Source organism: Idiotropiscis lumnitzeri, chromosome 13 (assembly GCF_059441095.1).
Source record: "Idiotropiscis lumnitzeri isolate Australia: NSW breed Sydney's pygmy pipehorse chromosome 13, RoL_Ilum_1.0, whole genome shotgun sequence".
Taxonomy (NCBI): Eukaryota; Metazoa; Chordata; class Actinopteri; order Syngnathiformes; family Syngnathidae; genus Idiotropiscis; species Idiotropiscis lumnitzeri.
Window position 1 is genome coordinate 20122273 of NC_142403.1, and position 15680 is coordinate 20137952.

The window sequence follows — 15680 nt, forward strand, 5'->3', positions numbered from 1 at the left end:
AAGTGTGCTATAAATAGCACTGACATTCAGACGCCGGGCTCGAATCACAGCAGGAAGACGTCGTGTTTTATTACCTTTTGACATTCGCGAAAAGAATTCCTGAAAAGGCGAGACTGGGGGACGACACGTAAGTGGAAAACAAAGAAGAAAAACAACAAATGGAAAAAATTATAAATAGTCGCAATGGCGTGAGAACCAGTCGAGTTCAGACTCAAATGAGATCCATTACAAGCCTTTTGCTTAAATCTTTGTCCTATATTTACGAGTTATTTTACTTTATTTTTTTTAAGGGGGGGTCGGTGCGTCACCTTGCAGTCCATGCGACACAGTCGTCCCTCCTGCACGATGAGGTCGCCAGGCGCCTGTAAGAAGTGTGGGCGGAAGTGGCGCTCTTGGATGTTTTCATTCTCGTCGCCACTGTCTCGGGATCGCGACCTCGGCCTGGAGGTCAATGAAAAGAATGGCTTGAATCAATAAATGATGACACAAACATGAATACAATTTTATGAAAGTAATATTGGACTGTGATGTTTTTGTTGATTCGTACTGAACACACAATTTATTTTATTTGTCATCATATTACTGGGTAAACTTATTTCACATTTAAACTACATTTCCTCCTCATCATCATCATTCAGTCTACAACCACTTCAGTCGCGAGAGAGGAAAGCAAACCAAACGCGCTCTTTCATTAGCGCAACAGATCTGCAAAAAAAGAGTGCTGGAAGCCGCTGCAGGCCCTGACACGTGTGCGTGTGCGTGTGCGTGTGCGTGTGCGTGCTCACCTGCGCATGTGTCCCGGCGCCGAGCGCTGGCTGCGACCTCGCTGGTTGACGGCCTGCACCATCATTCTGCTCGTGCAGCTCACACGGCCCTGTGTGTAATACAAGGAGCAGTCACCAGGGGGCGCTGACAAACTAACAGCCAGCCCGTTTATGACGGGATGCTGACCCCCAAAATCAGTGATCAATGTCAATAATTTGACGACGAACACACAATTAAGCACAAAATACACAAGGTCTTCAAAATTTGAGCATAAAAACAGAGCATGTAGATTCACACCTTTTTATGAGAATGCAACATCGATAGCTTGTCGTCACATCACATCAACAGTTTGTTAAATGCGCAATGTGAACAGTTTTTTGATTTGAGGAAAATGCAACAACTTGTTTTGAGACTAGTGCAACATCAATAATGAGACTTTGTTTTGGGAAAGACCAACGACATTAATTTGTCATCTTTCTGCAAAAGTGCAGCAGCAAATGATGGGAAAGTGTGTTTTTGACCTCCCACCTCGGGATTTCCCGCCATGATGGTGTAGTTGCCGTCGTCGTCGAGGGAGGCGGCGGCCGTGTGCAGCGTGCACGTCCCGTCGGCGGCGCGGCCGATGCGGTAGTGCTCGCTGCGCTTGGAAATCTGCTTGCCGTCTTTGAACCAGTACACCTGCAACACGTACATTCAAGAAATACGAAGATTGGGCATGAGGAGGTAAAGTGAACCTCCAGTTGGAGTCAGTTTCCTTTTTGTCCAAAAGGCCCGTGCTCACCTTTGGTTTGGGGTCTCCGTGCACCTTGCAGCTGAAGGTGACAGGCATGCCCTCAAACACTTTGTAGTGTTTGAGCTTGTTGCGGAAGGACGGCGGCGTCCCGTGGACGTCCGCATGCTCGTCGTCGTGCTCCACGTCCTCGTCCGACTCCTCCACGGGCGAGCGCTCCAGCCGGAATTCGATCTCGCTGATCAGGCGCTGCTCGAAGCTGGACACCTTGTACTCCTGACATGCGCGCGCGCACACAAAGCGAGAGCGACGACTCATTAGCTGCATGCTAACGTCGCCGCATGCGTGGAGCTCAAAAAGCGGCCTTCACAACTTCCTGTCAAGCAGAGCGGGGGAGCACGCTCGGTGCCAAAGAAGCAGGAAGTGCGCTCGCTTCATACGAGTACATCTTATGTCAACAAGATTTTATTCTAATTTTATTAGCGTTTACGAATACCTTTTATGGAGGAAGGAAGGAAGGAAAGAAGCATAAAAAGAAGGAAAAAAAGAACTGAAAGGAGGGATGATGACTTAAGGATTTATGGAAGGAAGGAAGGAAGAAAGAGGCAAGGAGGGAACAAGGACAGACGAGAGAAGGAAGGAATAAAGGAAATAAGCATGAGGATTGTGTTTGAAGGAAGTAAAGAAACATCAAAAGAAGAAAAGAAAGAAGCAAAAGGAGGGAAGGACAGAAAGAAGGAAAGAAGGAAGGAAGGAAGGAAGGAAGGTCTCCACCAGGTCAACACACAAAAACGCAGGCCAAGCAAGATGAAACCCGAACACTTTCCACCCTAATTTGAAACTTCAACCTCATTTAAAACCTTAACCCAGACAAGAAAACTATTTTTGAAACGCGAACCCACGCTAGAAAATATTGTGACTCTCCACTTTCAACCTTCGGCACATTTTTCTTGTATTTTTATTTTATTCGGGAGCCATGAATTTCTTACAGCACGTCGCCGACATTGACGAATGCAAAAAAACGGCGAACGGCGGATTGCGTTGGCCTTTGGAGGTTCCACAAAATCCATCCGGGACAAAGAATGCTTCCATTGAAGCGTGTTGTCGCAAACACACAAAATGGAGGCTGTTATGCGCCCTCGGAATTCACGAGCCACGCTGGGTGGAGGCGACACACACTTTGCATCAACACGCCACTCCAGGGAGGCGGCTGCTGCACTTTACAATGTTTGGACTTTATACACACACACACACACCTGCCCAGAGTCCATACACCTCATCAATGGTCAAATTGAAATGCACATGCGGGACAAAAGTATTGGGACACGTCCAGGAAGTGAAAAGCGCCCACGGTACCCCCGCTCGTTGTGTAGGAGTACCTGTGTGGCGGGCTCCTCCTCGGCGTCCTGCGCCTTTAAGACAGTGGCGGCGTTGTCGGTGCCCAGCAGCCTGCGAGCCATCTTCTCCTCGTAGGTTAGCTTCTGCAAGCACGGACGCATGTGGGGGGTCAGCGCGGGTTAGTGTGTAAGTGGAGCCGCGCGCACACACACACGCGCACACCGAGTTTAGGTCAATAGCTGAATGTTAAGGAGGCCCTGCAGCTGTGGGGGGGGGGCGTTGGCGGGGGGGCGCGCACACGCACGCACGCACACACCTGTTGGCCGTTGCTGAGGCGCTCCTCTTTAAAGCGCAACTTCCTCTCCAAGTCCTGGATGACGGCGTCTTTGGAGCCCTGGATGTCCGAGTCGGAGGCCATGCGAGGCGTGCGAGTGGCCGGCGACTTCTTGGGGAAGGCTTTGCTGCACGGACAACACAAACACGTGTGCGCGCTCTTTTTAAAATGCAAATATGAAATATGGACAAATCTATTTTTAGGAATCACTTAAATATAATTGGCTACTACAGGCAAAAAACAATTTTTTTATTTGAATTTTAGGAGTGATATGCTCCCTCTTGTGTGTTCAACATGAAGAGAAAATATACTCTCTTAATGCTAGACATTTTTAAATTTTTTTAAAAATTAAAAAAAAAAAATTCCACATTTTTTTCATATAATTACTGTTTTTTTTCCAGATTTGCTAAATTTTAAAATCATGTTAATAAATACATTAAAAAGCTCAAATGTGTTCTTGAAAAATGTATTATTTGTAAATCACTCGACGTACTATTTAAAATAATGCCAACTTGATTTCGTATATTTGAAATCACGCTTAAGTGAAGGATGACTCGTTTTATTTGTACTTTTCTTTAGTCCACGCAATCGGGCCCGTTCTATTTGCCCCCTCGCTGGCTTTTATCTTCATTTGTCCAGCTCAACATTCCTCAGCAGGTCGTCTTATCTCTAGCCGGCGAAAGAAAGAATGCCGGGATGAAGGGAGGGAAGTGAACTGATAAATATTTACTGGCATAAAGTGGAGAAAAAAAAACTAAGTTGACAGCTCACGCAGCATAAGCATGATAATAAGATGTGTGGGCGGGCCTTAAGGAGCCGTGCTCGCCCACCATGACGCTTGCTTTTATTTCTAAAAATAAACTTCTTGTTATTATCATTTTAATAGTTGCTCAGGTTAACATCCGATCACTGCTCCCGTTTTTTTCAAGATGGTCATAAGCAACTGATGTCATTTCCTGAGGACAGAAATGACAAAATGGCCGAGGAAATACAAATGGAGCTTTGACGTCTTTGACAGTAAATAAATTAATCACTGAACATATTCTTGTTGAAACTTTTTTGGGGTTGACTTCCCCTTTAAGGCTGCGCTCATAAACATGTCATGATGAAGGCAATTTCTCCTCTTGTCACTTCACGCAACAGAAATGAACAGAACCACTAGAAATAATCCAGAGTCAACCCAATCCCAAATTGTGATGGATTCGGGAACTCACACAGTGCCGTTTCCCTTGGGGAGGCCCAGCGCATTGACCGAGGGGCTACTCGGCACGGTGGGCGTGGCCGGCAACACCGAGGACAGGAAGCTGGAAGCCGGAGATGGCGGCATGGACGAGAATGGCGAAGACGCGTCCGAGAAGGCGGGGGACACGCACGCAGGTGGGGGAGGAGGTGGAGGCGGCGGAGGGGGGGGAGGCGGTGGAGGGAAGTCCTGGACGCCGGCCGACGGCGAAGGCAGGTTAGCAGGCACGAAGAAGGGCGGCGGCGGCGGGGGCGGGAAGGAGGGCGAGCCGGGCGAGTCGAGGCCCTTGGAGAATTGCGGCGCGGCCATCTTGCCTAAAGCTTTATGTGAGGTGGGCGGCGACAGGGGGGACGACAGACTGGAGGCCGAGGACCCCGAGGAGTGGGTGGCGTAGCCGCCGCCGACCCCGCCGGGATTCTGCGCGGCGATAAACTGCTTGGGCCGCGCGTAGTTAAAGGTGCCGGCCTGCATGGTGGCGCTGCTCTCCAACTCCTGGAAGGAGGGAGGAGGAGGGAGGGGCGGAGAGGGCGAGTCAGACGGGAGCACTTCCTGCGGCGGAGGCGGGACTTCCTGGTTGTGCTGCTGCCAGATGGCGGCTTCCTGCTGCTCCAATAGAATTTGCTCCTGAAGCTGCTTCAGCTGCAACGCGTTTCTACATTCAGACAAACACAAAACATACATTCATCAGAAGTTTCATTTCTTTTTTTTTCAAATCATCAGAATAGCGAACACAAAATAAAAATGACATCGCCACCTCCTGGCCTGGCATGCAAAGTACATCCAATTTGATCCACATGAGAAGAAATCTTTGTGACAGTTCCAAGTTGTTGTCATGTAAGCATTCACTAAGATTGCAATCAAATCCCGCAGTTTCCTCTTTTCATGACGCAGCGAGTCAACCATGCTGACGACCGCACCTCACCACGCAAAGCTTCACCATCTGGGCGCAAAACACGCAATTGAACAGTCCGAAATAAAACAGCAGCAGTGAGAGACGCGCGCGCGTGGCAAACAGCAGGAAGCGCCGGTGTGACATTTATCTCCTTCGAGCATTTGTCAACACGTTTTTTTAGGCACTCTTTGCGGACAGCGGCCGGCTGATAAGATATCGGCGCTGCGCTGCCTTTCCTTCCCGCAAGTCACACACACAGACTAGGATATTAAAACCGGACTACAATGACACCCTCAAATCAAACACAAATGTTTTTCATGAAAGAAAAAAAAAACTGGATGATTATATTTTTTTTTCTAAAAGCTTACAGTAAATACATCATTAAATGTATTGTAAAGAAATGAAAACTTTTTTGGCTCACTTTTTGCTTCAATTCAATGGACCTTGTGCTGCTCCTTTTCTTTTGACTCCGGATTATTTTTAGTTTTGTTTATTTTTATCAAAGCATAGCGTCTTTTTTATTGGGGCGATGGAGTATTTCGAGTCATTCCGTTTATTTCTGTTATCCGTTTAGCATGAAAAAAAAAAACGCTTCAATTGTCATTCAACACCAAAAATGACAACAATAAACATGAAATGCAGGTCAGTTTAAGGTTGGAACTTTGAAACTAAACTAAGTGCACGAGTCCCCCATGGTTTAGTTCACGTACCCCCCCTCAATCTTTTCCAGATGTTCAACAATCACAAACAGTGAAAATAGTTTTTCAACAATCCCGCATCCCTATAAACTGTAATATGAATTGGAAAAAATTTTTTATATATATATATATATATATAATCTCTTTTTTCTTTTTTTTTTAAGGACCACATGCTCGCATTGTCCAGCACGTAATGTATATAAATTTGCTCCTTGCATTCCCCAAAGAGCGAAAGAGTGCTTTTACTGGAATAGTTTGGCAGCTGACGGGCGTTCTTCAGCAGCTCGATTTCCTTTTTTGGCGGTGCCGAACACTTGAGCACCAGCGGAGAGAGGAAACTTTTTCACCGCGGCCTCGTCTCACGACACTCCAGACACAACACCGCAAACGCGTTCGACAACAATTCATCCATCCAGCCCACTTCGTGTCCATCATCTTGCTAAGACAAGAAAAGCTCATGCTCCAAAGCATACCACATCGTGTCGCGGAAAGGAGCCATTTATGATCCTAAAAATACCACATTAGATGTCAAAAGTATGAAAGAAAGCAGAACAAAAAGTTCAAATACCCCAAAAATATCAACTACATTTGAAAAAGTCGACAATCCTCAATATGTCTCACAACAAGACAGCCAAGTGTGATTAAAAGGACCGCCAGTGCTCACACATCCCGAGGCCCAACTCAAGAGGCAAGTGTTCCGCCGTCTCCATGACGACGCAGCTGCGTTTGCGCTCTTGGGCAGAGCCGAGCGGCCCGCAAGTCACTTTGAAGGCGCTGCCCTCGGCCTGCTCCTCATTCCGGCTGTGACACCGCATTTCGGGCTGGCTCTGCTTTCTGTATAAATAGCTGCCGCCGCATCACCGCAGCTGGCCGCCGCATTTTACAAGCCAGCTGATGACCAAAAAGTTTTTAGGACAGGAAGTTGATTAGTGGGCACGGACGCTAATGAGGCCATGCTGGATGTTTGCAAACAACGTCAGGCAAGTGTTACATTCAGGGGGCGTAGGAAATGTGACTGTTCGCTAACAACGGACTCTCAAATGAGCGAGTCAGACGTCACTAAACTGCCGCACAAGCTTTATTCAGGCCTCCGACAGGAAACGCCTCATCATTTCCCAACAGTGGCTTGACACCCATCACATCTGCGTCCTGTGATGACGCTTCGACGGTCATGTGACTTGTGCCAGCCAATTGGCAAAAAAAAAAAGTTAGGCTTGAATTGATTGCCAATAATTGGATAAGTATTTAAATGAGTCCCCAAAATAATTAAAATAAAAATGAAAATTGCAAAAAAAAAAACAATTAAAATAAATAAAAAGAATGTCAATAAAACAAATAAAAATACTAAAATTTATAATTGATCAAATAAAATGCTATTTCTTTTGGACAAATAAACAAAAAAAGGGAAAAAACAAGATGCTGAATATAAAATTTAACAAAGTAAAAAAATAACAATACTAAAAAAATTGAAAACAATATTAAAAACGTCTAAAAGTGTTATATTTAATACTTAAAACTATAACGATAATAAAATAGTTACAGTGCCTGAGAGTGAAACAGAATAAGAATATGAATAAGAATATAATAACCACAAGCACATAATAAAATAATTGCTAAGACTGATAATGAAGCGTGCACGAGTTCATAACCGCTCCAGCTTGAGTTCCCAAATATGGTTCCTTGCCGCATTCAATGACCAATTTGACCCTGAAAATAACTTTTTTTTTTTTGGGAAAGAAACGCTTATGTAATTAAGTCATAACTCAAAAGTTGAAAGCCTCGCTGGCAGCTTTGGCAACAACTATGCTGATAGGAATGTTCCGGGACAATCTTAGCTGACCGTTGCCCTCCTAAACACGGGACGCTCAACATGTCACACGTTTGGAAACAAAACAAAACCAAAAAAAAATAAGTTTTATTCCTCACTTTCCTGCCTTGTCAGCTGACTTGGAAAAAAAACTTTCTAGCGAGGCCCATTCCCAAAGCAACTCCCCCCCCCCCCTCCAAACCCGCCTTCTGGTTCTCTGTGGCCTCTAATTGCACACGCACGCACGCACACGCACAAAATAGAACCAGACTGTTTTCCTTTCAAAGGCAGCACAGAGAAGCTTTTTCTTCCTTTTGCAGCTCACATTTCACGTCCGCCACCATCTTTCTGCACCTTCATCCATCCTCCTCCTCCTCCTCTTCTCTCTCAATCGCACAAGGAATGCCCGACGCATTCTTCTCCGGATCGCAACAGGACAGCATCTCCATCAAATGGGATTAGCAGCAGCAGCAAGAAGAGAAGAGGAGGAGGAAGTCGTTCAACAGTTTGTTGTGAGAAGGAAAGCAAACAAAGCGGAACGCCACCTTGGCCTCATCCAGAACACACAAACACAAGAAAACTATTTCGACTTCATCAAACACAAGTTGAGCCGCAACTCTCAGCCCAAAGCAAACGATCGGGACAGTTTTACCTTTGAGCGTTGGGCGTCCTCTCGGTGCACGAGCGTGCAGATGTCTGCGGCCCTGCCAGGTAGGAGCGACCTATATAGAGAGCGCTGGCGGCCCAGACGCTGACAGACGCGCTCTGACTCCCTCCCTCTCTCTCTCTCGCTCGCCCGCTGCATGAGTCAGGCTGTCTGCCAGGCTGGGCCTCCTCCTCCTCCTCCCTCGGCCTTCACAATAAAAGAACTTTCAGAGTAAAACATCTTCCCTGCCATGTCTCCAGTTGTTTGGCTGACTTTTCCCTGCAAAATCACACACCGGAACATCTAATAATCCAAAGTATACCACATCATATGGCAAGGGAAAAACTTGTTGGCTAAAGTATTCCATATTATCTGTCCGCTATCTACCGTATCAAAAAATGATCCAAAGCAAGCCACATCATATTTCCGACCATCCATTGAAAAGGAAATGTGACGTTTGTAAACGTTCCCGCCTCGATCACAACAAAGCGCGTTCCGAGTAAATAATCTTCACTGCGATGTCTCCGATCACTTCACCGTCTTTGTCCTCAAAACGCGACACCGTTTGACGTGTGACGGGGCTCATAATGGAAGACGGATTGAAGGTGTCGTTCTCAAAAGTATCATGTGACACGGGCCACAAATGCAAAGACACACGAGTCGTCGTTTGTGGGATTGTGTGCGACATGCTGGTTTTCGGTGACCCGCGTAGAAGTTTGAGCTCACTTTCAATGAGCAGAAGACAAAGCTCGAGCACCCAGAGGGAAGAAAATGTTGCCATAATAGAGCTAAAGAATCGATATTGCCGTCTATGGGAAGAGGAAACGCTCATGATCCAAAGCATTCCACATCATAGGGCCATCATAGGAAAAATGAGTGCATCAAAGCATGCCACTAAATGTGTCCAAAATTGAAATATCTGTGAAAACTGAAATGCTCTGCTCCAATGCATACCACATCATATTTGTCAAACATTTACACAAAGGAAATGCTGGTAATCCAAAGCATACCACATCAGATGTCCATCATCTATCAATCGAAATACAGACAAGAACATCTCAAAATCCAAAGCATACCACATCATTGGCCCCAAAATGATCCGTCGATGAAAAACGGAGACCGCATGATCCAATAAAACAAGAACAAGGTTTATTCGTTTCATTTTTTTTTTTTAAGTTCGGCGGGCCGGATTAAAACGTTGAACGGGCCGCATGTGGCCCCCGGGCCATAGTTTGCCCACGCCTGATAAGGAACAAACGAAAACTCAATACCAAGGAACATTCTGTGCTCTGTTGTCAGGTGATAACCGTTTCAAGATGAGCGATCTTTGAAGTGCATTCAAAAGGAAATACGCGACGTACACAAAGCTTGGAGCGGGACGACGACTTCTCAATGTCCAAAGCACTTGACGTGTCCAGTATTCAGTTTCTGGACATTTTTTTAAAACAATCCCTTTGGGAATGACTCATTTCTATTTTGGTGTGCAACCCCCCACGCTTTCAGTGTTTTCCAGCCTGTTGCTGAGTCACTGTTGATGGAGGTCCAATGGAGTGACGGTCCAAGTGGATTTCTGTGTGAGTGTGTATCGGCGTCGGGGTCTGGGGTCAATATGCGAAAATAATTTGAGGCCAGGGACTCGGAGTCATTGCTTTTGTTGACTCACTACAGTTAGCGAGAGGCCAGTCAAAGTGTAAAACATTTTCATTTATCAGACGAGCAGCTGCAAACCGTCATGACGCAAGAACTCAGATTGAGCTCTCGATCAGGAGAAGAAATTGAAGGACCAAGACAGGATTCAGGGCCGAAGTTCATATTGTAAACGAAACAAGAATCACTTAACACCTCAATTAGAATCAGGATCACAATGAGGATGTTTTTTCAGAAGATGAGAATCTGAATTAGTCTTGTGCTCAAAATTAGAAAAAAGGATCAAGATTGAGGATCAGAATCAGGATTAAGACTGGCCTCAGAATTGAAACCAGGATCAGATACAGTTTGGTCTTGTGACCAGGATCGAGATTGAGAGTAGATTCAGAATGGAAGCATTACAATTGTTGAAGATGAAGATCAGCATTTACATTCACATTGTGATCAGAATCGCGATCCAGACTAAAACCAGGACTCCTTTCAGAATCTGGACGTAGAGCCAGAGTCAGATAAAAAATAATTCAGAATTAGGATTTCAACTAGATTGATATCTGAATCGGAAAAAGGATAAAGATTGTGATCTGATTTACGTCCAATGTCAGGATCACATCAGAACCGGTATTAAGACCAAAACTAGAAACAGATTTAAAACCGTTATTAACATTGACATCGGGTTCAGGATCAGGATAAAAATTTGAGATTAGCATCGACATCAAGATTTAGATTTAGATTGTTCTTCGAACCAGGATGGAGACTCAAACCAGAACTAGGATCGAAATCTTGATTTAGATTGACATCAGATTCAAGATCTGGAGGCAGACAAAATGAAAAATGTATACTGTAGCTCATTTCTGCATGACGCCACACGCGTTGCACCTTGAACATGATGACACGACAATTTAAGAAATTTAAAGTTAAGATAATGGACGTTCCTCGGATTTCTGGCAATGATGGCACTGAAGTGCAGTTTACAAACGTGTGTTTTGTCGTCCTCCTTTGGATCAAATGCGATTCCCTCCACTTATCTGTGTGTGGTGGTCCGTGTTTAGCATACCGGAACGTTCTTTCCGGGGAACCGCGGCGTCTGCTGTCTGTGAGCGGACCGTTTAGTTTCCATGCTGTCAACTCGTAAACATACGATTCCACTCAGGTCTTCCGTGACCCGCTTCTAGCGTTCTGTGCAACCCCCCCCTCTCCGTCCCGCGTGGAAGGTCAGCTCCGACGGCTCTCTTCCTTTTTTGGAAACTTTCTCCATTCCATGCCGGTCATTCTAGCCTGACTGGCCAATGGCGTGGCGAGCCGGCCTGGCCTCTCAGCCAATCCGGGGCCTTGCAAGTCCATTTAAGGACGGCCCATCTCTCAACACAGGAGGCCGATGGGACATTATAGGATTTTTCTTGACTCTCGTTCATCTTGATTTCTCTCCCTCCCCCGTCTCGGGCCTCTTTCTGTTGTCTTCCTTTAGGAAAGTGAGCCGCTCTCACTTTCGCTTGCCGGTGAAACCACATCCGAAGCACACATGCTGCCGATTTTTGCAAACAAAACCACAAACAACACCTCAGCGAGGGAGCCATTGTGAAGACTTCATTAGAGAGTTGATTACTTCCACTTCCACAAACATGCCGTGAGTCACGGCGCAGACATTCCACCGATGCCCGGCAGCCAAAGCCGTCGTCTCGATCAGCAACACAGAGAATTGAATGGGAAGAAGGCGAAACAATTGAAACCATATTTCATCGAAACGTTTGAAATAAATCCTCACATAAAGAGAAGAATAAGGATCAAAATTGAAACCAGAATTGTTCGCAAAAGCAGAAGAAGACGGGCTCAAGATTGAGATCAGAATCAGGTCTGAGTGAGATACGAATAAAGACCTGATCAAGAATGTCGTTAAGATCAGAATCACAGCAAGTATCAGAATCAATACTGAGACTAAAATCAGGATCAGGTTTAAAACTGTGACCAGAACCAGAATAAGGAATGAATCAAATCTAGACTGAGTTCTGATCTGAACTGAATTCAATCAATCTCAGCACAAGATCAAGTTTGAGGATTGTAATCGGGAGTAGAACCAGATTATGTTGCTCATTTTTGTTAACACATAAACATGACCAATTTAATCTTAAACTTTTTGAATTTCGTATTTTTTGTTCGGAACATAAGCTTCTCATTTTTTTTGTATGACCGTATTTTCCGGACTATGAGCTGCTACTTTTTTCCTCGATTTGTGACCATGCTGCTAATACAACGCTGCGGCTTTTTCTTTCACCAGTAGGGGCGATCTATAGTTCGGAAAAAATGCTACATTTTTTTTCTTCTCTTGGGTCTGTTCTGTTTTAATTAGCAACATTTGTTTCTGTACCTTTATGTGTATTCACAGTACAAAATCGTTCTGTACTTGCAGTAAACAACTTTTTTTTTCAACATTGAAAACTGCGACTTGTATATATTTTATTTTATTTATTTATTTTTTCAAAAAAAGAGTTTATAGTTCAGAAAATATGGTAGATTAAAACAACCATGACTTTTTTCGGGGGATTTCAACTTACCAATTGAAAATGGAAAGAATTCACGAGACAAAGTGTTGCTATCGCTAATGCTAATGCTGAACCATGACGATTGCGGGGGCTTCGATTAAAATCCGCATACAAGCGGCAGCTGGCAGACGATCCCGGTCCACGAAAACATTGTTATGCCAACGGAATGCTTTTCTTTCCGGGATTCCCCTCTTTTCCTTTTTTTTTTTTAACCCTTTCATAACGCTATCAAGTCTCCCAGCGGCGCCTCCCTGGCGGCGGGTATGAAGCCCACCACCCTCTCTCCACCCTCCCCAAGCGTGCAGACAAGCGGCGGTGCAGGTACTCACAGCTTTGGTTTGGGCTTGGTGGGAAGGGGCGGAGCCTCCCTCCCGGGCGACGGAGACTGCTTTCCTGTGGTGAGAGGTGAGCGCGATGGGACAGGGATTGGAGTGCGGTCAGATCGCGGTGGAGGGGGAGGCGGAGGAGGAGGCGGGGGCGTGGCTTCTGCGGGTGGAGATGGTGGCGAGGCGGGTTGGCCATTGGGCACGCAGCTCATCTCATCGTGCCGTTCCTCGGCCTCCGGCGCCCAAAGCGCCACTTCCTGAGGCGGCATCTTGGGTGGCAGTTCCAGCATGCTGATCTCTGTGGGCGGGGGCGGCGGCGGTGGCGGCGGGGGGAAGGACGCCCCATCCTCTAGTGCAGAACTATCTCCAGACACGCCATTACTGGAGGAGTCCTCGGCTCCTGAGAGGAAATAAACATCAGGGAACGTGGGAATATTTCATTTATTTCCCCCTCTCATTCTGGCTTTCATCTAACTCGGTGTCTGTTTATCATCTCATCTGCAAGAGCCCCCCCCCCTCAAGTTCAGGCACTTCCTGTTTACTCAACCCTCCCTCTTGACTGTGATACACTAAAGGTACAACCTCAATCCTGATCTTGATTTATGTCCCAATTCTGATGTCCATCTTAATCCAGATTCTGATCATTTAAAAAACAATCTTGATGCCGGACCTAATTCTGATCAAATCTGATTTGATGGAGGATTTGCTTCCAAGAATATTCTGAACTGTTGTCATAAAACAGGTGTATTTAATTCTTTGTAAGAGTCCCTCGTGACCCAGGTCTCTACAAGCCCTCGCTCAACGACCACAATAGTGGACAACACAAAGACGTTGGACACACCGGCTGTGACTGTGAGTTGGGCGGAGGTGTTCACAGAACCATACGGGTTGGAGGCGGTGCAGCAAAACACGCCTCCATCTTCTGGGAAGGCCTCGGCAATCACCAGGGTGCAGATCTCATCTGAGGGAAATAAAACAGTCGAATCATATTAGAATTGTTATAAAAGTCCAGTGGATCCAAGTCGATGATATGTGCCGCGGCGTCCCACAGGGATCATTTTTAGCTCATCTGACATTCATTAATCTTGAAAATTAACTTTGAATTTTTCCTGATTTTATTCACCAGCCCAGGCCTCTTAAAGGCACACATGAACAGCACACAATAACTTAATGACACTCCAGAAAAGCAGTTTATATCTCTACATTTTATTTACAAAATATGTCACTTGTGACGTATTTTGTACTGCATCTGAGCCCTGATGTCATTTTAGCTTTACTACTTCATGCTTCATCTCCCTTTTTTCTAAACTGCTAATCTTTCACCGAGACTCCTTTTGATCGGCTGCACCGCTCGAATGTGCGGAGTGTGAACGTGGCCCCGGGGGCTGCAAAGTGGAAACGAGACACCGACTGCAATGCTGACACGCTATCGCTTTGCAAATGAGACATGACAGGCATATTAGACGCGCAAGCGGTTTTTATGTCGTTCGCTCCGTGCAGGTGAGTCACAGTCTGAAGTGCTCACACCTGAACGTGTTGTGATTCAGAGTGTTTACGTCGTCTGACTACACTCTGGGCCATTGTTAAGTCAGACAGACAATCATAGGACATACCTGACTCCGCCACAGATCGGGGTTCTGATGTACATTTCAAACCGAGAAAAAAGAAAAAAAAAATCAGTCATTTAATTACCCAAGTATGTTAAAACACGTGAGAAATTGATTAAATAAATCCAACGTTATGCAATAACGGACTTGTGAACAGTGCTGATCTAATATGAGAAGAGATTATTATAAAATTAAGATTAGCCTTGTTAGCATTCCAAGGTAAAAGTCACGTACTTTTCTGGAGAATCCGAAAATCCGGCGAGTCCAGGATCTCCTCGCCTTGTCGGTACCACTTGACCTGCAGAGGGGGGCCCCCACGGACCCTGCACTCCAGAACCACGACCTGACCTTCGGAGGCCTGTCCATCCTGCAGCAACTGAATGAAAACAAAGAAGAAAAACGGCAACAAAATGCGCTATTTAAAAGTGATCAAACATAAGGAAACAAAGAAAAATATCTGTCAAAAAATGGAAAAAAAACTCTAAACAAAATTGGACCAATATAAAGTAGGAAAATAAGCACCCACAAAAACTGAGCAAAAAAATAGATGGCAAAAAAAACAAAACAAAAACAATCTGACCAAAAACAGCAGCAGTGGCAGCAAAAATAAAGGCAAAAAAAACAAAATCACAGAAAATTCTTTAAACAATATAAATCGAGGTCATATCAACAACAAAAAAAATCACTGACCAAAAATCTAGCAAAAACAAGGCAAAATTATGGCAAGTAAATTTCAGAAATAAAAAAAGAATATCGCAAAATCTGTCCAAATTGTGTATTTAGACTTACTTTGGTGAACAAAGGTGGACCTGAGCTGTCGCCGCCATACAGTGATGAAACCGGGCTCTGCGTCTAAAGGGACCCCAAAAAACCAATGACACAATATATCGAAAGTCGTGGCTCAGAATTCAATTCCAGGATATTCACCCGCTGTGGCGGTTGCGACAGCGATTGGACCAGCGTGGAGCGATGAGGCAGCACCTCCGGAGTTTTGGGCGATGACGACCGTATGGTCAGGGACATGGAAGTGGTTTTCTTCTGCAGTCTAAGAGAAAAGGGGAAAATATATTTTTGATGTCTTACGACACTTCTTTTTGCTATAAAAAAAAAGAA

General features: G+C 45.3%; 1 protein-coding gene across 2 annotated transcripts in view; it reads right to left on the minus strand.

Annotated features, from left to right (window-relative positions):
* Positions 1–15680, minus strand: part of palld (palladin, cytoskeletal associated protein) — a 38039-nt gene that overhangs the window by 3105 nt on the left and 19254 nt on the right. For both annotated transcript variants that reach the window (XM_088312373.1, XM_088312374.1), the window contains exons 5-17: positions 15495–15612; positions 15357–15419; positions 14802–14943; positions 14574–14597; positions 13802–13921; positions 12964–13360; positions 4382–5059; positions 3150–3294; positions 2875–2976; positions 1547–1771; positions 1294–1443; positions 786–874; positions 309–441 (exon numbers count right to left, since the gene is read on the minus strand). In XM_088312373.1, the coding sequence (XP_088168499.1) occupies positions 309–441; positions 786–874; positions 1294–1443; positions 1547–1771; positions 2875–2976; positions 3150–3294; positions 4382–5059; positions 12964–13360; positions 13802–13921; positions 14574–14597; positions 14802–14943; positions 15357–15419; positions 15495–15612 (2386 nt within the window). The remainder of the gene's footprint in view (positions 1–308; positions 442–785; positions 875–1293; positions 1444–1546; positions 1772–2874; positions 2977–3149; positions 3295–4381; positions 5060–12963; positions 13361–13801; positions 13922–14573; positions 14598–14801; positions 14944–15356; positions 15420–15494; positions 15613–15680) is intronic.